Below are 23,195 nucleotides of genomic sequence, written 5' to 3'. Positions count from 1 at the left end.
GCAATTATATTGTTTCATTTTAAATTATAGTGAGAAGTAAAGATTTGAGGCCACTGAGGAAGCATTTAAAATGCTTCTCACTTAACCAGTGCCAAAGTTTCTTTGAGATATTTCAAAACATTTCATCTCCTTCACATTATATTCTGCTACCATCCTCAGAGAACGGTAGAGACTTAGCAGAAGGCATTTCATACCACAACTATTGCAAGCAATTTAGTATGACCCTCTTTATTTTAAGAACTCCTTTCCCACCAGTTCACCTCCCGATGACCCTGATGTGATGTAACCTCCCCATCACAAGCCTCTCACTGAAGATTCACATCTGAACCTCACAAGACCCTCACTCAACATACCCACACCTGAAGCCCTTATAAACAGAAGAACACTGACACTGACATCCCCTATACCACAGGTCGGCAACCCACAGCTCTGGAGCCGCATGCGGCTCTTTGAGCCATCTCCTGCGGCTCCGTCGCCCGGTGTGCATGCACGTCTTCGAACGGGCGGAGGTGCGCGCACACGTCTTCGAACGGGTGGAGGTGCGCGCACACCTCTTCGAACGGGCGGAGGTGCGCGCGCACCTCTTCGAACGGGTGGAGGTGCGCGCGCACCTCTTCGAACGGGCAGAGGTGCGTGCGCACCTGCACGCGCACCTCCGCCCAAACGGGCAGTGGCGCCGCTCATTGGGAAAGCTGCTGCGGCCCGTTTGCAGAGCTGCCGCCTTCAGAGGAAGGCGGTAGCTCTGCAAACGGGCCGCGGCAGCAGGTCTGTAAACGGGTGGCGCCGCACATGCACCTCTCCGAACGGGTGGAGGTGCGTGCGCAGCTCTCCAAACCTTTGGAGAGCTGCGCGTGCACCTCTCCAAATGGAAAGTTGCCGCGGCCCGTTACTAAACTCTACATATTGCAGAGCACACATAACTTGCCAGTTTCTAAGGAAACTGACCGGGGCCTGCGCACACCGGTATCCCTCGCATACCTTCTCTATACCTGCGGGGGCGCGTACGCGGGGTGGTGGTGGTGGTGAGCACCCTACGCTTTGAAGTGCTATTGTTCAGCTTGCAACTATTTCCTGGAAAGCCTTGAATGTGGTGTCTTTGGCACCATCCACGCGCCCGGTGACAAGTCCAAATGGCGTGGATTTGCAAGGGAAATGCTAAAAGCCATGATTAAGGCATTGATTGCGGCCCTCCGCCGGGGGCTTAAAAGAAGCCAGTCAGGCTTGTCGCGGTCCGATGTTGATGACAAACAAGCTTACATTTCCTTTAAAATAAAATAAAATGGATTCCCCTTCCCCTCCTTCCACCCCCCCACCTTGCCCCCCGAAAGGAACACAGTACAACACTAGGCGTTTTACGTGAGGGGAAACGTCTCTCGTCTTCGCCCATCTTTGCCGCCGATGCTGTTTCCCGAGGCGCTCGGCTAAGGAGGAACTTTTTTTTTTGAGCGTGGCTCGGACGGAGGACTTGTCCTGCGCGTCCACAGGCAACGAGGGCAAAACCCCTTGCGACCTGGTTGTGAGAAATGGGGACAATGAACACCCCCCCACACACACACACTCGGCCTCCCCGTCGCCTATATTCTCACTTCCCCTTCAGGCGTGCTCTGAGACTCAGGCGCGCGGCACTTTTCGTTTGTGGAGCCGGGGGAAAAAAGTTGCCTTTCCCCAAAGTGCCGCAACTCCCTTGAAGTGACTCGTAGAGGGCCACGTTTTCCGCCCCCCCACCTCTGCGCAACTTCTGGCTATCCCCCGTTTGCCAGGTCTGCAACTAGAGGCGAGCGCCTCGCCTTCAGCCAAAGGGCAAAAGCCCAATCTCGTCCCACTCCCGTTCCCTCAGAGTGCTGCTTGACGGGCTCTCCGCGCGGGTTGAATGGTCGTCTCTGTCCATTCCCACCCCCCGCCCAACCCCATCGATTCTGTAAGTACCGCACACGACACTCCCCCCGGGGCAATTGAAGAAAATAGGATGATGAAGGACTGCAAACTAATACGTTACACGTCTCCATCGATTAACCATTATTTCCCTGAATGACAAGCAAGCCGGTGGTCAAGTAAGTGAGGCTGATGATTTATTTACACGTGAGACAGGGAGAGACGATTTCTTTATTCCGCCGGCGAGCTTGGCGCCCGGCAACCTTTGGCGAGTCAAGAGCGCGGCTCTGGGAAGCGCGACGGCCTTTCCTGCCTGGGTTTTATGAGGGACGAAGTGAGTTGGGCTGGAAAGCTGCGAAACGACCGCGCTTCTCCGTTCTGCCCGGGAGGATAAGGACGAATACCTGCAGTATAACTACAGTTAAGGAGAAGATCATTTTACGGATTCAATATTTACACGAATATTGATCGGTGTTTATTGAACTTTTAATTTAATTCTCTGGTTCACACAGCGTCTTATTGGCAGTTAAGCACAAATGTATAAAAGAAAGAATTAGAGAGGCTCCAGGTACTTTGAATATTTTGGCTTGAAGCCACTAGGCTTCGGTGACCGAGGCCGCGATCGCGGCGGGTAAGGAAAAGGGAATCGGGCTTCTTTCAAGGGTTTGTCTTATCTCTGCCACCCCCCTCCACCCAGTCTCGCCCCTTGTGGTCTTTCTGCTGCATGGGAGGCAGAAATACTGGGGCAGCCAGCGCTGCCTGAGGGCTGATCATGCTAAATTTCTGCCTTTCTCGTAGTTATTAAAGCATCGAATGGCACCAAGAAGAGGGGTGGGATTCTGCCATTTTGTCGAAATGGGAAAACGTTGAGGTTGGGGAGCAAGTTCCTCGGAACTCTCCTGGACTTTTTAAATTAAATCAGCACAATACTAGGCTGTGTGGAGAGCTGATGCAATGGAGGAGGGCTGCCAGTTTGTAAGGTTTGGGCTTTTATGTCGTGGGGAAAAGAGCACTTTAACAACAGGATCTTTTCTCATAAAGAAAAAACAAAAGGCTCACGCTCTGTGTTGCTTTTCTTTCTCCCTGTATTTCTAAGATTACGGAAGCTTTGCCAGAAAATTTTATGCGGGTGGTTGAAAGATGGCATCACAATAAGGAGGTGACCGTTTGACTGGGTGCCAGATTAATGTCGGCTCTGCAAATGGGCCGTCGCCGCTGTGCAACCGGTTCCATCAAACATAAAGTGGCAACCGCGCGTGCGCATCTGTGCAAGAAACAAAACGTTTTGCGCACGCACGCGGCTCCCACTTTTTTTATGTGTGATGGAACCGGTTCCCAGTGGCTCTTTTGCTTTTTCAGGTTGCCGACCCCTGCCCTATACTCAGCTGAAGATGTTACCTAGCCTGGTAACAAAACATTTGGAAACCAACCCTCAAGCTCAGAGAAGGAACTTTCACTCTCATTCCTCACTGGAGCTAGATATTCGCCACTATTGCAAACTTTATTTAAACATTTTATGCATGCTTATTTTTTTGCAACAGTATTTCCCATTTATATTTATTCTAGAGTTTTTGTTTTTGTTTATACTGCAATACCTAATCATCAGATACTTTATTTAAATTCTCTTAAATAACTCTCTGGATTTGGCTGGATCCATTTGACAATAAAAATAAGATCTAGCAAATGCTATCAACTTTAGTCTGGTAGATTTATTTATTTATTTATTTTATTAGATTTATATACCGCCCTTTCCCGAAGGACTCAGGGCGGTTTACAGGGCATTTTAAAATCATACCAATACAAAATACAAAGTTAAAAGACAAATAAAAGATTAAATTATCCCTGAAAATAAAACCCCAGTTAAAATTCTCAGCCTGGGCCAGAGAGCTCAAAGAGCCAAGTCTTCAGGTCTCGGCGGAATGAACGTAGGTCAGGGGTAGTCCTGAGCTCCACGGGCAGCTGGTTCCAGAAGGCAGGCGCACCCACAGAAAAGGCCCTCCCCCTGGGTGTTATCCGGCGGCAATCTTTTACCGGCGGCACCCTGAGAAGACCCTCCCTCTGCGAGCGCACTGGACGAAAGGAACTTGATGCTGGCAGCAGGTGTTCCCTCAAATAACCCGAACCCAAGCCATTTAGGGCTTTATAGGTCATCACCAGCACCTTGAATCTTACCCGGAGGGCAACCGGAAGCCAATGCAGCTCACGGAGTAGAGGTGTTACATGGGAGTATCGGGAAACCCCCATCACAACTCGTGCGGCCGCATTCTGCACCAGTTGAAGCCTCCGAGTGGTCCTCAAGGGCAGCCCCATGTAGACAGCGTTGCAGTAGTCTAAACGGGAGGTCACGAGCGCATGAGTGACTGTGCGTAGGGCATCTCGGTCCAGGTAGGGTCGCAACTGGCGCACCAGGCGAACCTGGGCAAAAGCTCCCCTGGTCATGGCTCCTATATCTTCAAAATTGATCTGTGAGTCCAGGAGGACGCCCAAGTTGCGAGCCCTATCAACGGGGGGTAACACCTCACCCCCCATCATTAAAGGGGGAATAGTTTGGTTAGCTCGAGATGCCAATACGCAAAGCCACTCAGTCTTGGCAGGATTGAGACGAAGCCTGTTTCTCCCCATCCAGACCTGGACCGCCTCCAGGCAACGGGACATCACGGCGAGGGCATCGCTGGGTTGGTTCGGGGTGGAGAGAAAAAGTTGGGTATCCCAGGCATCCACCAAGACATCAGCTGGGCTGTGAGTGAGGGTGGTAGGTATACAGTATTGCTAAAATGTTGCTAAAAAAACATTCCTGGCAAAGCTTTTCTTTCTAAGCATTTATGGATTGTGTCTTCCCTTTAGTAACCATTTATACTAATGATTGAGACAAAACATTTGCAAAATAAAATTATAATAAGCCTGAATGTCCTTTGCCAATTAACACAAATTATTCAAAAGTCATGGCCATTTAAGGCTACAGAAATAAGACTGTAGCTTAATGGTTTGCAATATTTTTAATCTATATATTTTCCTATATTTTAATTATAAGCACACATATAATTTACCACAATATTGAACAATGTCTCATACAAACCCTAAAATTATCAAGCTGATGATTAGTCTCATAATTTGGTAATTAAATACTCATTCTGTCATTATAGACATTCTAAAAATAAGTTCTGTATAAAACAGACACACTGCGTGAAACAATAACATTATAGTATGCTGCACTGAAATGGAAGTTTTCTTATAATTTTATATTTATTGGTGTTATTTTTGTGTTTTTGTAAATAAAATGTTCCTTTGATATCATCAGCTTGACATCATAAGCTGATGTCATTGGCTTTATTTGAACCTATGTGTAGAATCTACAGAGTATTTTTTAATTTTAAGAAGCGGTTCTTGCTTTGTATCAATGAAAGGCTCCAGGAAACTTGACTTTATTTATTTATTTATTTATTTAATAATATTTCTATACCGCCCTTCTCCCGAAGGACTCAGGGCGGTGAACAGGGCAAGAATAAAAATACAAACTACAAAAGTTAAAAATAGATTAAATAAATGCCCACATACTAACATACATCCATAAAACCTAGTAAAATAAAACTAGCAGACCCCCCCCCAATCCCCTCATCAGTGCCAAAAGGAAGAGTTGCCATAATTCATGAAAATACGCACACCTCCCAAAAGGAATGAAACCAGCAAGCTGCACTGAGATACAGTATAGATTTTTTAAAATCTTAATTAGCTACACAGTCATAATCACTCAAAGGCAATTCCCACAAATTAAATAACTCCAATAGCATATTCCTTATTCACACATGATGGCGTCAGTTGGAAAGAGAATGAATGGATGAGGCTGAGGAATTTCTATGTGAATTTTTGAAACGTAGAATACATTTGACTGAGCTCCGCTTCCTTAGCGAATAGCAGACATTGCAACTTTGAAAAGCATTACAGTATCTTAAATCAGGCTGACCAATATATAATTGTGTAAGCCCAAACCACATGTATAGGTAAATGGAAGGGCACTGGAATCCCCTATCTTTGTTCAAAGGACCCCGCTTTGTCCCTTACTCTCATAGACTTCAGCGAGATACCCCCACAATTACCTGCACCGTCGTTTGCACGGATTATGCGGAAAGCTTTTACAGTGTCACGTCTAAAAGCACACAGTGCCCGGATCACAGCCTTCTAATCTCATCTTAAAGACGTGACTCAGAATCCTTTCGAGTGGGAGGTGAGTGTGTGTGCTTACCCTGACATGCTCTTATTCCTATAAAGTATAATGCATAACTTAATTTTTTTTAAAAAAAATACAATTAAGACTTCCAATTTAAAAAAAAAAAAACAACCGCAGCGCCCTGCTAATCAAGACAGCTTACAGCCGAGCATCCTCCCTAAACGTTCCCCAGAACCCAACCGCCCCCTCCATATAAAATAGGCTGGGCTGTCTCGCGAGAATTGGAGAAGCGACGTTCGGCTTTCTCTCCTCCCTTTTTGTTTCCAAACGGGAGAGTGGCCGGATGGAGCGCACGAGGTTTCGTGTCGGTTGTGACGCCAAGGAATGGAAGGCGGAGGAGAAGGACGGGGCGGGGAGGCTTTCGCTCCTACAGCCTGGGAGTGGAACCTGCTTGGCTTCGGCTGCCTCTAAAGCTGGGCGATTTGGGCCGGAAGTCGTTCTAAAGCAGAAGCCCTGCGGTAAAGGCAGCAGTGCAAAAGATATCCGTGACCCGGCATTCTTTCTTAGCGCCCTCGCATCGCCAAATCTTTCCTTTCAGACGATCTGCTTAGAAAGCTTTACACGTTCGGCACATTCACACGTAGAGAAGGAAGGAAGGAAGGAAGGAGGGAGGGGCCCTCATGGAACTGGCCACAAAACCTGTTAGGGCGCTACATTCCGCAATCGGGGTAGAGACTTAAAGGAAAAGCCGGGAAGATCGGGGGCTGCTTTGCTCCGCTCTGCCCAGCCAGGCAACGGGGCTCGTCCAGCCGTCGCTAGAGGGAGGTGTGGTATAGAGAGAAAGGAAACAGCCGGGAGACTCGCCAAGGCGACGGCTGCTGGAGAGCGAGCAGGAAGGACAAGCTGCCGATCGGGCTTCCCTCGCTTTGAATCGAGCGCAAGAGTCCCCGGAGGCGCCGCTGGCGAGGCAGCCCTCGGGAAAGGGGCGCTTCGGGGGACTCCCGGTAGAAAGAGGCGGTCCTAAGAAGGGGCGGAATATGAGGTTGCCCGAGCAGGGGCAAGGGTGTCATCCTCCCCCGCCTCTGCTTCGTCCCGTTCCCTCCTGCTAAATCTGCCCGAGGGCTGCTGCTTCTCCCGCGTAAGCGCAGGCTCTGCTCGGCGGCTTGGGGTTTCCATTTTGGATGGGAGCGTTTCCCTAGCCAGCTCTACCCGGAGAGACCCCCGAAGCGTGCGCGCCGAGAGAGAGAGAGAAGTTCGCGGAGAAGCCCGCCCCTGCCTCCCCTCCGGCTCCCCTCCTAAACAAACAAGCCAGCCGGAAAGTCTCGAGAAGCTGCCAAGAAGGAGCGTGGCTGAGAGACTCGCCCGGAGGAAAAGAGGAGGCGGAGGAGGAGAAAAAGAAGCGCCTTTGCCCTCCCATCTTCCGTCCTGACCGCCTCCCTTTTGCTGAATCCACCTTCCCTCAGTCCTCTCCTTCCTCAGAAGCGCCAGGGGCTGCGAGAGCCGGACTAAGCATGGCTTCAACCGCAACCTGCACCAGGTTTACCGACGAGTATCAGCTCTTTGAGGAGCTTGGAAAGTAAGTGGCCGAAAAGCCGCGGAGGGGCTCGCCTTGCTAGCGGCCACCGGAGGGCTTTGGGCGGCGGTGCGGGGAGGAAGGAGCTTTGACAGCTGGGAGGAATGGCGCGCCAGCGAGGAGCTGCGCTCGGTCTAGCCCTGCCCTGAGGTCGCTCCTCGCGAAGGGGACAGCGCGCTTGTTCAGCGGCTCCTCCTCGCCGCCTTCGGGGCCCGCAGCCGGAGCTGCGGGAGGCTGAGCTGGGCTGATGGCCGGGCGGAGGGAGGGGAACGCAGGTGGCTCGGATAAAGACCATCAGCTTCCCTCGCCTGTTTTGCTCGGCGTGAAGCTTCCGACCGTCAACTGCCGCGTTTATCGACGCATAAAGTTCAGCCCGGGCTGCAGGGCGTGTTTCTGTGTGTGTGTCAGGTCTTCCCGCTCTGGTCTTGGTTTTTTACGCGGGGTGTAAGCTCTTGCAGCGGTCGGTCTTGTCGGGAACAAGATCCTGACGCGGGATTTTCCACCCTGCCCGCCTCTCGTAAAGTGGAGGGGGACACATGATCCTGGGAGAACCACCGATGACGAAATTGGCCCTTGGGCAGCGTGGGTGGCTTGCCTTCGGGCGTCCGTTCGAACGACGGCAATCGAAAAGAAATGTGGGCGGCAGGAGGCTTGACCCACGTTTAAGTACCGGGATATGTAACGCAAAGGTGCATTTTCTTCAGCGAAGATTGCAATTCAGAGTTAAATCATCAGGCTCCTCCTCTTGCTTCTTTTTATTACTGTATTTCCTTACCAAACAAACAAACAATCAATTCAGTCCCATGTTAAGTCTGTTACATAAACGACTTGAAAATGCTTGACCAATGGCAGGCAGAGTATTAGCGTTGGGAGCCTGTCATAAAGAATAGCCTTATTTCCGTGCTCGCTCTGCAAGGGAATTGCACATGAATGCTCGTGCTTAAAACTGCAGGTAGTGAGATTTATGGCATCCAAGCCACTCCATGCAGGGTTGAGCTTAAATAGAATGGGTGTTTTGGTTGGTATATCTGAGAAGAGGAAAAGGGATAAAATGTAAGAACATTATTCCCTGCAAAAAAAAAATATTCGCTCATATCTTTGAATCAAAGCACAGTAAAAACACAAAATGGGTGTGAAAAATTTACACAATTCTGGTGTTAAGGTAGCCACTTGCAACAGTACGTGCATGCATTCAATATATTTGAAGAAGATACCTTTTCTTTACAGTTTAAAACCATTGCTGCAAACCCAAATTAAGGCAGTATTTTTTAAGAAAAAAAATGTCTTGTTCTTGACACTGTTCAGATTATTAGATGGTTAAGTAGCCTAACCAAAATTGGCATTTATGTTACTCTTGTTTATTGATTTCCAGGGGAGCTTTCTCAGTGGTGAGAAGATGCATGAAAATCACTACAGGACAAGAATATGCTGCCAAAATTATCAACACTAAAAAGCTGTCAGCAAGGGGTGGGTACTCTTAAACTATTGTGAAATATACTTGTAGTAATGCAGATAGACATGAATTAACTAGATGGGAATGAAAACAAAGATGTTTGCTTTTTTGTTTTAGAAAGCCATATTTATTCTAATGTATTTTATGGGAAAATTTAAGAGTGCTTCCAGTGCTATTTAAATTAACTATTTAGATCTGTAATTTTGGAATTAGCTATTATATTTAGGTTTTCTGCTTTTCTTTGCTTTCATTGGAGAAATGGAGGACCAGTGTTAATTTAATAACACCCTTTTATCTACACACCCAAGTCAATTCAGTGTGGCATTAAAAAACAAAAAACATGTGGCATGCTTCTCTGTTAAAACATACTTGGTTTAAAGTAAAACTGATAGTTGTCTTTCTCCATGCTGTAAATTAAATATTTTCAGCTTGGTTCAGTCAAATTTCCCCCCTTTACATATAACTTTAAGATTTGCAGTCTTCAATGCATCAGGATTATGCAAATTCAATTTTAACATGTCTGGGGCACTCTCCAAAATATTACAAGTAACATTTATTTTTCCAAAAAACCTCTGCTAAGTTGGTTGGAAGTTGCGTAGAGCAAGCTTTTCTCTGGAGCTTCAGTGTTATTATGTAGGAAAGGCTTCCAATGGATTATGCTCTCTCTGTGTATGTGAGATTGTCTCCTTAAATTTGTTTGCTCGTTCATGGTAAAGCCATATTGATGTATTTCCATGGAATATTGAGATTATGGATTATTTTCTGATGACATATATCAGAATAATGTATAACTTTTTCATGAGTATGTAAATAAATGGAGCCTTTCAGTATACAAACCCATAATGTATAGCTTAACAATAAAAGCTATGGGATTGGAACACAACATTTATCATGTATTTATCATTGATAATGAACTGTTTCTGTACATTTGTTTTTACACATATATCAAACTATGATATTTAGAAGATTATTAATGGTAAATTGGCAGGCAGTTTTTGTCTGAAGGATGTTTGCTTAAAATTGATAAAACAGGTTTTAATAGAATATATGGCCTAATCCCTATGTATGTTTATTTTGAAATGTTACAGATACCTGGAAAATAGCAGTCCTAAATTTAAGGCAATCTTTTCTTTAAAAAAAAGCAAGATTAAATGAAAATAAATAATTTGTATAACGTATACTAAATATTCTTTCTCATTGTTTCCTTTAGTATTACATCCCTAGCCTTTTGCCATCTGGAGTTTGAAGTGATACACTGCAGTAGCATTTATTTGTTTGCTTGCTTGTTTGTTTGTTTTTTCTATTAACCACCAGAGCTATGTTGTAAACTGAAAAAGATTTAATGTATTTTAATATTTTGCAGCTCACAAACATTTCAGCCAGATTTTTCATTTCATTATAAATTCAGTAATTAGGATTTGATGGACCAAATTGTTAAATATTGTGCAGTTGCTTTGTAGATAGCTAATTGCATATTTTTAAAACTGTGCTGACTTTAGTATTTTCTGTATATGGAGGAAATAAAAAAATAATTTAAATAGACCTTTGGGAATTGTGGAAATGCCTAAAATAACCAACTATTATACTGGCTTTAGAAAATAAGTAATACAGACATTTAAATGTTCCATATTTAATTTAGATGTGAATGAGGTGAGCTTCAACTCTCCACCTTAGCTATTTCCATTGTCCTCCCAGATTAATATAAGAATGGCTTGAATTTTAAAAAAAACATTTTTATCTGAGATAACTCTAAAGAAGTATTTTTCCCATCTGTGGTTTGAAAGGGACTTCTTTATATGTTATTGTTATGAAATATGAAAGTTCAGGTGTGAACAACTCTGTGAATTTTATCAGTATACAGATTAGTGCTCTTAGGAACACTTAGCTTGAAAATATTAATATTATTTTGAATACCTACATTGTGTATCTAAATGTCCTTTGACATCATTTTAAGATTGTTTTATACAATATGCTATTCATTGGTGGACTTTCACTTTTGAGCATATTTATGTTGCTAACAGTTTGCTGTGATCCTGAAATGCTTTTTGTTATGAAAGAGAATTGTAACGAAGCAAAGGAAATAGGACCTATGATTCTTGTCACCCTGAGGGCATCCTTTCTGGAATACTAAGTGACTAAGAGGCTATTTTAGAAATAAAATGGATAAAGCGGTATTGTGAATCTGTTTACGCTTCTGTAGTCTAACTTGGGAACTTCAGACATCAATAAGTGATTTTTATAACTCCTGGATTGTAACTGGAAGTGATGTTCAGTGCTTGTTGGTCCAGTGCTTTCAGTCTGAAAATCATTTTTTTTCAATTCTTTATTTTCTTTGAAAAACTGCAGTCAGTTTTTGTATCTTTCAACACAGATACCAGTACTGTTTAATTTGTAATTTGAAAGGAAAAAAATAAGAACACATAGGGATGATTTCCTTAAGGTTAATATGGTTAAAAATCTTACTTTGAGGGGGCTTAATGCATTAAATATGATTTACAAATCAAACATACAATATTGTTAAGCAGAAAAGACAAATTCCATGCACATTATAGTCTATTTTTTTTCTCTTTCTCATCTTTTAAATCCATTACTGCTGCTGTTTGATGTGTTGTAGCATCACCCTCTCCTCATTTCCTCTTGTCTTGTTTTTGGAAAATGTCTTAATGCTTCTTTAGTAGCAATGCAAGAAGAATAGGAAGAATGAAAACAATGTTAGTTTTTTAATTTTTTCTAACTAAAATTAAAAAGCTAAAATTTTAGTTTAGTTTGTATATAAGTGGTTGTCCCTGTTGTTTCAGAAGTAAGGGCTGGCCATATCAATTCAGTTTTGTCTTCCTGGTATGATTGATGTGGAGCATAACCCATAGTGGTGCACTGGTTAGAATACAGTATAGCAGGTTAATTTTGCCGATTGCCAGCAGTTTGATTCTCACCAGCTCAAGGTTGACTCAGCCTTCTATCCTTCCGAGGTCGGTAAAATGAGGACCCAGATTGTTGGGGACAATATGTGACTCTGTAAACTGTTTAGAGAGGGCGGTAAAGCACTTTGAAGTAGTATATAAGTCTAAGTGCTATTGCTATCATTATAGGCAAAGAGGAAGACACCACAGGATGTACTTCCTCTGAGAGTAAACTAAACATCTGCTTAACTTTGAAGAAGTTTTACTATTCTTCTGTGTATCGATGTGAATGTATAGAGAAAGAGAAAATGAGACCTGCTGGCTTATGTTCATCTAGTCCAGTTTCTTATTTTCACACTGAATAGCTAGATACAAATAGAAGGCTAGGAAGAACTGCAAGCTATGGCATTTAACATGTAGTACCTTTCAATATATAGATTCCAGACAGTTATTATGGTTTAGAAATGTCAACAAAGCTGTTACCATTTCATTTGTCTATTCTCAGTTTGTTTGGGTTTAAGGAATGCAATACAAGAAGCTTGTTAATTTTCTTTGAACTAAAAACTAATATCCACATTGTGTTCTTTATTTTTTAATTATCACAATATGGTATATAATACATTTATTGTATAAATGCAAAGTCAATCTATGATGGTTTGGAGCTTTAACAGATTGGAATAGTCCTTGTTTTCCCTTGTGTACTAGTTCTTATGAAGTGTGTGCTTTGCTTTGTCTCAGAACTAGAACCATTGTGGTCTCATTCTAGTCCAAGTACAGGATGGAAGAAAGGGTTGAAAGGAAGAAGAATTTGCTAAGAAAATTGAAATAAAACAATTGGAAGTAGTTATTTAGCCTAATACCTACTCAGTATAAACCTCCAAATTAAAGCATCCACAGCAAAGGTGTGCCAACTTCTGCTTCATGATACTGTATTTCCTGCATAGGATGCTATAATTTCCTTTGGTAATTGATTCTGCTGTTTAGCTCTTCTTATTCATAAAACATTTTTTTCCATCCCTGAACTAAAAGCTGTTTTCTTGTAATTTAAGACTATTTAAAAACTGTTTTCTTGTAATTTAAGACTATTTTTCCATGTCTTTGCTCTGGGATAATAAAGAGTAAGTTGTGGTTGTCTCTGGTGCCCCTCCAAGGTACTTGAAAAGTGCTATCATATTTTCACTTGGTCTTTTCTTCTTAGGGATAAGCATTTCCAGTTTCCTCATTCTGTTTCAACTTTTAGTCCCTTGTTTACTTTCATTTCCCTCTTCCAAATTGCTAAATCCTTTTTAGAGCATGGTGGCCAGAACCGCACATAGCACGAGAAGCAGAATCTGACAGTGTGGAAAGTTACTACAGGTAGTCCTCAATCTAACAACAGTTCATTTAGTGACAGTTCAAAGTTACAATGACACTGGAAAAAAGTGACTTACGACTGTTTTTCACACTTAAATAACCATTGCAGCATCCCCATGGTCATATGATCGAAATTCAGATGCTTGGCAACTGACTCATATTTATGACAGTTGCGAAGTCCTGGAGTCATGTGATCCCTTTTGCAACCTTCTGACAAGCAAAGTCAGTAGGGAAGCCAGATTCATTAAACAACCGTGTTACTAGCTTAACAATTATAGTGATTCACTTAACAACTGTGGCAAGGAAAGTCGTAAAACAGGGCAAAACTCACTTTACAAATATCTCAGCAACAGAAATTTGGGACTCAAGTGTGTTCATAATTGGAGGACCAACTGTGTATAACTATACCCTGCTTGGCAGATTATCCCATATTGTTAATCCTTATTCAACCTGTGATCATTTAAAATTCTAAGATCCTTTTCACGTATGCTATTATCCAATCAGGCATATTGCATTCCTCTGCCTGAAGTGAAGGCTATGCTGAAATATGTTTAAACCTCATGTTTCCCTAATTTGGCCATTGTGATTTGAGCCCTGGAAATGTTCGTCTGCTTCCTAAAAGCTTCTACAACAAGGGGTGGAAAAAAGAGAGCCATCTATTCCATCTGTATAACAGACAGCAATGAATAGGACCCATTTCTGTTCCAAAGTTCCTACAGTTTAGCTGTCAACAGGAAAGAAGACATGGGACAACACGTGCTTTTGCACACATACACTTAATTATGAAACATAATTCTTTCTACAAGCTGGTCTCCAAGGAGAACGCAGTTTGTACCTAGCAGAATGTTTTGGTATATAGAATAATATGATGCAGAAAAGGATATTCCTGACTACGACCTTTTGTTCTTATATAAACCAGGAGAGAGGAACACTGTGCTGTTACACTTTAATAATAAGTTTGGAATATGAAATCCCAGTTTTTAATATATGAATGAGTTAGAAAGCACTCATCTTTCCCTAAAACTGAATTTCAAGGTCATTCATTCAAACTGAGAATATTGCAGTTTGCTGTTCCTTCTGTTTTGGGCTTATATGCCTTACATTTCTTGAGTGAATGAAGGAAAGGACTTAGAGGTCAGCGGCTGTTTTTGGCATATATTCATTGAGTGCTGATATTGCCTTCAGCTTTTATGTAATTTTAATGAGTATAACTGGATGTCAACATCTGGGTCAAAAACTAAGCAGGGCTAGGCCAGTTTAATGTTTGGATGGGAGACTTAGAAATAATACTGGGTGGACTCTATGGTAGGCTTCAAAGCTGAAAAAGTCCTGGAAGAAGATAATAGCAAAACATATTGCTGCCAAATCTCAACCCGTCAGAATCTACACAGAGATGACTATGAAGTCAGTCAGAGTTAGGCTTGACTTGAGGCACTTTAAAAAAAATTTGCAGAACCAAAAGATAAGAAAAGCAAACGGAAAGCCTTTCTAGTGCAATGTCTTACTTTCCTACAATGGCTGCTACATGCATCAAAAAAGCCAATCAACAACCACAATTAAGAATGAAAACTAATATTAAGTTTTGGTATTACAAGTTAGTATGGTTTATGATATCAACCCTTGAGGTTAAACTAGGTTAAACTTGAAGCAGAAAGCTCAAGAAATCCAGGAATGCTATTTGATTGCTGTAGGATATCATAACAGAATATTGAGTGGAGTTTCCCTCTGCCTATGTTATACCAAACAGTGTCAAAGTGGGGTCCTTTTGAATTTCTTATTTCTTCCCTAGGACTGAGTTATCTTTTATTTTCTTTAATTTCTCTTGTATACCTTCATCAAGATTATATCCACATTCCTCTATGAATAACAAGCCAATAATGCAGACCACCCATCTCTTGTATTTGTCATGCACGGTGCAGACTTTGTGCCTTTTTCCAGACTATACACTCATTTTATCCGCTTTCCTCCTATTATTGGGAACCTACTCGATTCTTAACCTGGATCTGGCTTTCCTTGCTGGCAAATTGGTGAAAAATAGAAGGTCAGAGAGGTCAAAAATTATTACCCTCTTCTTTGCTTCCTCTTGCGAGGTAAACTAAACTTTTGCCACTGCCGCCAATGGTCCAGCTGCTGTGCATCCTCAGGGATAAGAGTCACGTTTAAAGCTGGAACAACATCGGTCAGGGCAAGCTGGGGTCACAGACGATATGGAGAGGATGAAAAAGTGTCTCATGCATTTATCTAGCCCTGGGTGCTTTCTCTGTGCTCTGCTTACTAAGTGGCAGTGTGAGTGCAATTTGAAAAGGCCTGCAATAATTGCACACATAATCATTGAGAATTTGAGTGGACAATTTATGTACTTCAAGTGCTTCTGCATGTCACCATCCACTTTACATTCATGTTGAGGAGAGTTTGTTCCTCTTCATAGGATATCTCCACCACTACTCTTTACTTATTATATGCCTTATGGGCTGGAGCTAGCTATTGGACACCGTTAAATGTATTGCTGCAAATGTTAGTTAAAATTAATTATTTGTAATATATTAAATTAAATCTGAATGGTGTTCGTGGCAGCTACAGAAAAATTGTACACTGAAAATACTCTAATTTCTGTAGTCTAGATTTATTCATCATAGTAAAATGATACATTTGTGGCATATAGGATCACCTCTTTAAAGTCATTCCACATACAGCCTTCCCAAAATGAGCTACACTATTTTTCTAAAATCAAAGGAGCTCCTTTTTCTACAATATATTAAAAATATTCTAGTTTCTTATTTTAAGCAAATCAGCAAACTTTCCTTCTTTTGTTAGATGTTCTTTCTTTTGTTCTTTTGCTTAGGAAGGCACATGAAACTGTTTCAGAAGTAGACTTAATTTTCCAGGCAGTCCATACAATGTTTTTAAAGTAAATCTTTAAGCCTAGCATAATATTTTAATAAGCCAAATGTTCAGGGATTTGAGATTTTAATCAGTTTTGATTCATGAAATAGTTCATAGTTATTAGTTTTTATTAATATTTAGTTACATAAGAAGAACAATTACTCAGTAGAATAGCTTGCCTCTTGGAGTTGTCGATGCTCCATCACTGGAGATTTTCAACCATTTGACCGAGATGGTATAAGGTCTCTTAGTTTGAGCAGGGGATTGAGCTAGATGACCTCCAAGGTCCCTTCCAACCCTTTGATTCTTTGCCAACAGAAAGGAACCTAAGTTGTTGCTAGAGCAAACTAATATTTATGGAAGGGAACATGAGTGTATTTGAAACAAATGCATATATGTACAAATTGTATATGTATGCATACATGTATAAGTATGCATACGTATTCATAAGTAATGGATTTAGCTGGTTTGATAGAATATAAATATTTGAAAAGAGCTAAATTATATACATTTTTTATTATTGAAAACCCTGATGTGTACTGAATGACAGTAACAACATGAATAAACTGTCCAGAGAGAAATATCAGGACGGGAGGAGAAAGGGGTGTGTAAGTGCAAGACCTGACCCTTTTGTGTGTCTGAACATCTATCATTCTGTTAATATTACCCATGTTATTTACTAAATCTACTTTGTTATATTCAATAGTACCCTTCTCTAAAATTTAGAAGCCTCATGCAGACATGTCAAACTCATGACATCACGTGACGTCATGAGACGTATCGGGACTGTTTTGCCATTGCCGGCAATGGGGTGGGCGTGGCTTCTGGATGACATGTCCGGCCCGTGAGCCGGCAGTTTGACACCCCTGCAATGCAGTATTATAAAAATATCCCAGATCCTTAAGAGATGACACCCATCAACTTGCTCCCACCAATACCAATCCTACCAAGACAGTGGTATGACTAGTCTGCTTTAATTGAAAGACTATAGTGTTTTGAAATCTATTATAGTATTTAACATCTAACTAGCTTGAATATGTAAATCTAAATATATGTTCTTTTGCTCCGAATCTAAAATAAGGAATGGAAGCTTTCTAAGATCATTTCTCCCTTATACAAAATTATTGCTTGTTGAGGTTATGAGACGCTACACACAATACTTCCAGATTTTTCTTATTAATTCATTTCTGATGTCTTGGAAACTGTGGTGTGTGGTTGATGGTTCATGTATTCAGGTCAACGTTTTTTAGAAGCTATTCGGATATTTAAAATACCGTGTTTAAACTGCAGAAGCAGCCATCATAAAAGGGGGACAAAGTTCTTGCAGAATTAGACGTGGTGTGTTAGGACGCTGAGCTTGTCGATCAGAAGGTCGGCAGTTTGGTGGGTCGAATCCCGAGTGCCGCGTAACAGAGTGAGCACCTGTTACTCGTCCCAGCTTCTGCCAACCTAGCAGTTGGAAAGCATGTAAAAATGCAAATAGAAAAATAGGGACCACTATGGTGGGAAGGTAACAGAGTTCCGTGCGCTTTTGGCATCTAGTCATGCCGGCCACATGACCATGGAGATGTCCTTGGACAAGCACTGGCTGTTCGGCTTTGAAACGGAGATGAGCACCGGCCCCTAGAGTCGGAAACGACTAGCACGCATGTGTGGGGGAAACTTTACCTTTTTATACCTAATTATGCATTGGAATTAAAGAATTTACACCACAGCTAACCAACATAAAGGTAACCAACAGGAAGTTAGAATGCTGTTTATATGGTACTAATTTAAATTACACATACAGAACACACAGAATACACATATTAAAAAAGGAAAATAAAATCTTATCCAAACTAAAATAAAGTAAAAATAAATAAATAATGAAAAAGTTAAGATGATACTGTTTTACAACAGTTGTAAGTACAAATATGAGATTCAAGGTGCTGGTGATGACCTATAAAGCCCTTAATGGCTTGGGTCCGGGTTATCTGAGGGAACACCTGCTGCCGGCATCAAGCTCCCTTCGTCCCGTGTGCTCCCACAGGGAGGGCCTTCTCAGGATACCGCCGGTTAAGGAATGTCGGCGGGTTATTCCTAGGGGAAGAGCGTTCTCTGTGGGCGCGCCTGCCCTCTGGAATGATTTACCCGTGGAACTTAGGACCGCCCCCGATCTGCATTCATTTCGCCGGGACCTGAAAACCTGGTTTTTTGATCTATCAGGCCTGGACTGAAGGGGTTTTAGCTTTTTAAATATTGTTTTAATTGGGCTTAATTAATTTAATGTATTTTAATTTTATATTATCTTTTATATTGTATTTTATGCTGCCCTGTAAACCGCCCTGAGTCCTTCGGGAATAGGGCGGTATAGAAATTTAATTAAATAAATAAATAAAATAAATAAATATAAATTTACTTCTTGCTCTATGGTTATAGCATGACTCTCTTCCTTTATAGTCTATCCTGTCTAATCATCAAAACCATAGATCATAAGTTCATTTTTTTCTGTTTTACACAAAAAGTTTCTTGTCAGCTAATCAAAATTCTCCAATATACCATGAGCAATAAAAAATGAAATGTATGAATTAATTTCTCATCACAAGGGGAAAAGACAGTAAACAGCAGGTTAGAAATGACTTTTCCAGATGTTTTTTTGTTTTACAGATTTATTGTTATTTTAGTATTATTTCACCGGCTTCCCAGTTCTTTTGTTGTCATTCGTTGGAAGACAGATTCTCAAGAAAATGAAAACCACAAACTCTTCCGCTAACCAGGCAGCACCTGCTGGGTTCACAGTCTGGTAAACTAGACAGATGGCCAAAAATATTTTTTTTAAAAAATAATAATAATAACCCCTACCAACGAGTTTTGATATTTGCATATAAAAATATTACAGAGGAAAATGTATGTCAGTAATTGCCCTATTTCTGGCTATGAACTTGTTCAAGTACACAACCTTTCAGGTCCTTTCCCTGAAATCTAGTGGGACGTTGGAAGTGTGCCTTGTCCATGGCTGTCCCCACCTTATGGAATATTCCCTCCCCTTGGAGATTTGGCAGACTTTTTTAGCCTTTCAGAAGACCATCAAGTCTCGCATTTTAGCCAGGTGCTGGGACAGAATGATGACATTCGAAGCTGCTTGCAGGCATCTTGAGATGACTAAGGCACCATTTGATGATGATGATGATGATGATGATGATGATTTTATAGTTGTTGGTTTGATTGTTTGTGAACTTCCAAAGTTGTGTTTAAAATAGATTTCAGTTTTTTAAGTAAAAAATGCCTTCGTGCATTTACTATAGGTAGCCTTTGTATCAATAATAGAAGGATTTTTTTAAAAAAGTAATTCTACAGAAGAGCCATCGTTTTTTGGATCTATTAATTGCAACATGCAGAATTCAGATTCTTTCAGCAAGTAAGAACCTCTTTATAACTATTTTATTCTAGATTAATCATGTTTGAAGTTGAATGAAACATCTGCTTTGAGTCAGAAGGCCCCATCAGTCCAACTGTCAGTTCGCATTAGGAAATATAGCAAACCACCCTTGTGTTTATATTTAGGTATATATTTATAACTTTCTTCCTCTTCATGCAGTTGCAGTGTTACTGAAAATGCTTTTATGTTTGTTTACATCCTTTGCCACATTGCCCTATCTATACAATAATTCAGTATCTGAATTTTTCTCCATTCTGGTTTTATATTTTTCCCTTTTGTTGTCCCTCCTCCTCTTTTACTTGTGCTGCTTCTGCTACTTTTACCACCACCACAATTTACAAAGATTTAATGACAACTCACCGCAGCCAACTTGCCACGGCTAACTTGTCATGGTCAACTCACCATGGCCAACCATGGGACAAGAGTTACACTAATATAAAAGAAATAATCCAATAGAATCATTAAAGAATGGATACCAAAGGAGGGACAAAATAAAATGTGAATGATAAAAATTAAAATATTTTTTAAATTATTTTAAATAATTAAGTTGAATTGTTGAATTGTACTGCAGTGAGTTGTCCTGTGGTGAGTTGGCCATGACGAATTGTCCTGCAGCGAGTTGGCCTCAGTGAATTGGCCATGCTGAGTTGACTATGACAAATTGGCCGTGGCAAATTGGCTGTGGAAAGTTGTCCCATTCCACTTTACAAATGCCTTACCCAGAAACTGTTTGTAACTACTCTTGAAAGAGGTTGATTACAGAAAGCTGATTTGAACTAATGATTTTAATCTTACAGGTAGGAATGTCCCTATTAAGATGTAACTAAGTAGTTTAGATCATATTCCCAAATCTTTTTCAGATCCAAAGCCATACTTCTCCATTGAGTAACATGCTGGATATGCATTAAAAATGGGCACAGTTACGAAAAATAAATGGTGGGGCCAGGACAAAAACTAAGATTGATTTAATTTAACATTTAAAGGTGTAATTTAATATCCATTTGTACAATTATTTCTCAGGTTTTTAATAGTTTCCCTCATCTGTCACATTAAAATGTATAATTTGGTGAGAACCTTTTATGAAACTTGGGGAGGATATAAAGGCTATGTACCTCTTCTCTCTTTATTCTAATTGCAGATTTATTTATTGAAGAAATTCTCTAGACAGATGAGCAGTTTGCTTTTTCCTGCTAATGTTTTCATAAAATTTATTTTTGTTTTTCTCCTATGAGCTTGTATCCTGACCATCACAGTTGCATGTACAAAGGTTCCTTAGTAAACAAATCCTTGCTGAATATGCAGACATATTTGTAGACCACATGGCATTAGTGATCAGGTTCTTCTCCAGCACTCACTTAAAGTGTGTCTACTTTTATGTCTTTGTTCTTGGTCATATACAAAATTTACAAGCAGGTTTCTACTCACTAAACTGACTTTTTGAGATCATTTTCAGAGTAGTGCCTTGAATTGTAGATAGGCACCTTGTTTGCTGGGCATATATTCTGATGGTATGTGGAGCTTGACCCCTCCAAAAGCATCCATTAATCAAACAATCAACAGTCTCTAGGATGGTCTCTGCCATCTTAATGGAATTTTTGTGAAAAAGGCATTGCTTTAGATCAATAGGTTGATGGATTAAGACTGATGCTGTATGTTACAGCATGCCAACTCACTATTTATTTAAGTAAAAGACTCTTTTAAACAGGAATATGGAACATATAGCTTGGATAGCAACAAGGGTGATATCTATGTAACTTCTAAGCTTTAAAACTCATTTTCTGATCCCAGTGAATAACAGTTACCCTGCAAACATGGTTTATATTATATAAGGCCACCACTTTCGAGTAATATTTCATGCCTTTAGCTAAATAGATTCTTCCAGATTAGAGATCCTAGCTTGCATAGAATAGTATGATCTGAGAACTCCCTATATATGGAAGAATATATGATTTTTTTATATTAGAATTTTTTTTTGCCCAGAAGCATAGCATGCTAGTTTACTATGTATAGATTTTTTTATATGTATAATGTTTTTATGGATAAACATTAAGTTAACCCCAATGTGTGATCAGGAGTGATACAGAGGCATAAGTAGAATAATCTGGGGTGAAGTATCCATGGCCCGTATGAAATTCTGATGTCCCTGTTCTGTACATATCAGATGTCACCAAATTCAGCAGCAAAATATTGGTGTTGCTTGAGGATGGGAGCAGTTCTTGAATAATCTAAGCAAGTTAGCTTATGGACAGATAAGTATGGTGTACCTATTTTGATTGGTTTACTCTTTGAATTGAGACACTCTGGCTGTACTTCCTTCCTTGATGAAGCGGCTTACTAGTTCTTGCTATCATTACTTGTCCTGCAGAGGCATCCTTGTTTGTTTGACATTCTCAATCTTAACCCAGGTGAGTGAAATAAATAGGGATACTAGATCTTATATATTTTGTCAAGTAAAAAAAGGATTAAAAAACAACTGATAAATTCTATAGTGCCAATTCCTGGCTCTGAACCTTGTGACTAAGGAAATCAGTCTCCTCTTGTTAATGAGTTAGCTCAATCTCAAGGGCTATAATTATAATCATCCTTTATATGTTTAAAAAGAAAAGAGCAAAGGTAAAAATTCCTTTGAAAGCTGTCACATTCAAAACAGTGGTGAAGGAGATATCATTGTTCACAGCATAAATTGCTTTTGAAAAGGAAAGATACAAGATTCTGAGCAGATCATGACATAGAATTACTCCTCATTTAGAAGAAACTGTTCAGTTGTGCAAAACACACAGGAGTACTGAGTTAAGCATAAAGAAAATAAACATCAGAGACAATAATAGTAGAGCTTTATCACATCCTCATAGCTGATATCTTGCCCTTTTTTTAACCACCCCTGGGTTGAGCCTGTATTATGCTTATGAAGATCCTACTTGAGACATGATTTTGTTTTGAAGAAGAGTAATCTGTATAAGAGACAGCTGACTGTCTATTCTCTTGTCAAAGACAGTAGACAATAGTCCAAATTGCATGGCCCTGAAAAGAGACCGCAATAATAATGAGTTTTGATCCTAATCATTTGAAACCAACTTGCTGTTAAAAAAAACACTTCGTTTTGTGATAGATATCTTCATATTTGTATTTGTACAGTGTTGAGATTTACCAATTCATTGTCTAATAATAGCTTTGATTTGATTCCATAGAAGATAATGCATTTTATCATTCTTATAAATCAAAATATGATGCTTGATTGAGAATATTTTTAGAAAACCTGCATTTCAGAGAAGATTCGTATTATTCTACTAGATTAACTTGATTGATCCTGCCACAAGAGGTGCCTTTCCATGAACCCTAATGACGATTCAGCCTAATTTCAGGAACCTAACAACATTTCCATTTAACTTGTTAAGGTAGGGAGAAGTTATGGAATCATCTTTAATGAATAAGAACCATGGATGACAATATATATTGACAATATATATATGAATAAGAACCATGGATGACTACTGCAATGCTCTCTACATGGGGCTGCCCTTGAGGACCACTCGGAGGCTTCAGCTGGTGCAGAATGCGGCCGTGCGAGTTGTGATGGG

General features: G+C 40.7%; 1 protein-coding gene across 4 annotated transcripts in view; it reads left to right on the top strand.

Annotated features, from left to right (window-relative positions):
• Positions 1–6,921: 6,921 nt before the first annotated feature.
• Positions 6,922–23,195, top strand: part of CAMK2D (calcium/calmodulin dependent protein kinase II delta) — a gene marked incomplete at its 3' end in the record, with an annotated part of 176,623 nt that continues 160,349 nt past the window's right edge. For all 4 annotated transcript variants that reach the window (XM_081332589.1, XM_081332590.1, XM_081332592.1 and 1 more), the window contains exons 1-2: positions 6,922–7,613; positions 8,983–9,077. In XM_081332589.1, the coding sequence (XP_081188715.1) occupies positions 7,549–7,613; positions 8,983–9,077 (160 nt within the window). In that variant the 5' untranslated portion in view covers positions 6,922–7,548. The remainder of the gene's footprint in view (positions 7,614–8,982; positions 9,078–23,195) is intronic.

The sequence above is a fragment of the Vipera berus genome (genome assembly GCF_964194415.1).
Source record: "Vipera berus genome assembly, chromosome: 7".
NCBI classification, from domain to species: domain Eukaryota; kingdom Metazoa; phylum Chordata; class Lepidosauria; order Squamata; family Viperidae; genus Vipera; species Vipera berus.
The sequence above is the reverse complement of the archived record's forward strand: the minus strand, read 5'-3'. Positions and strand labels throughout refer to the sequence as shown.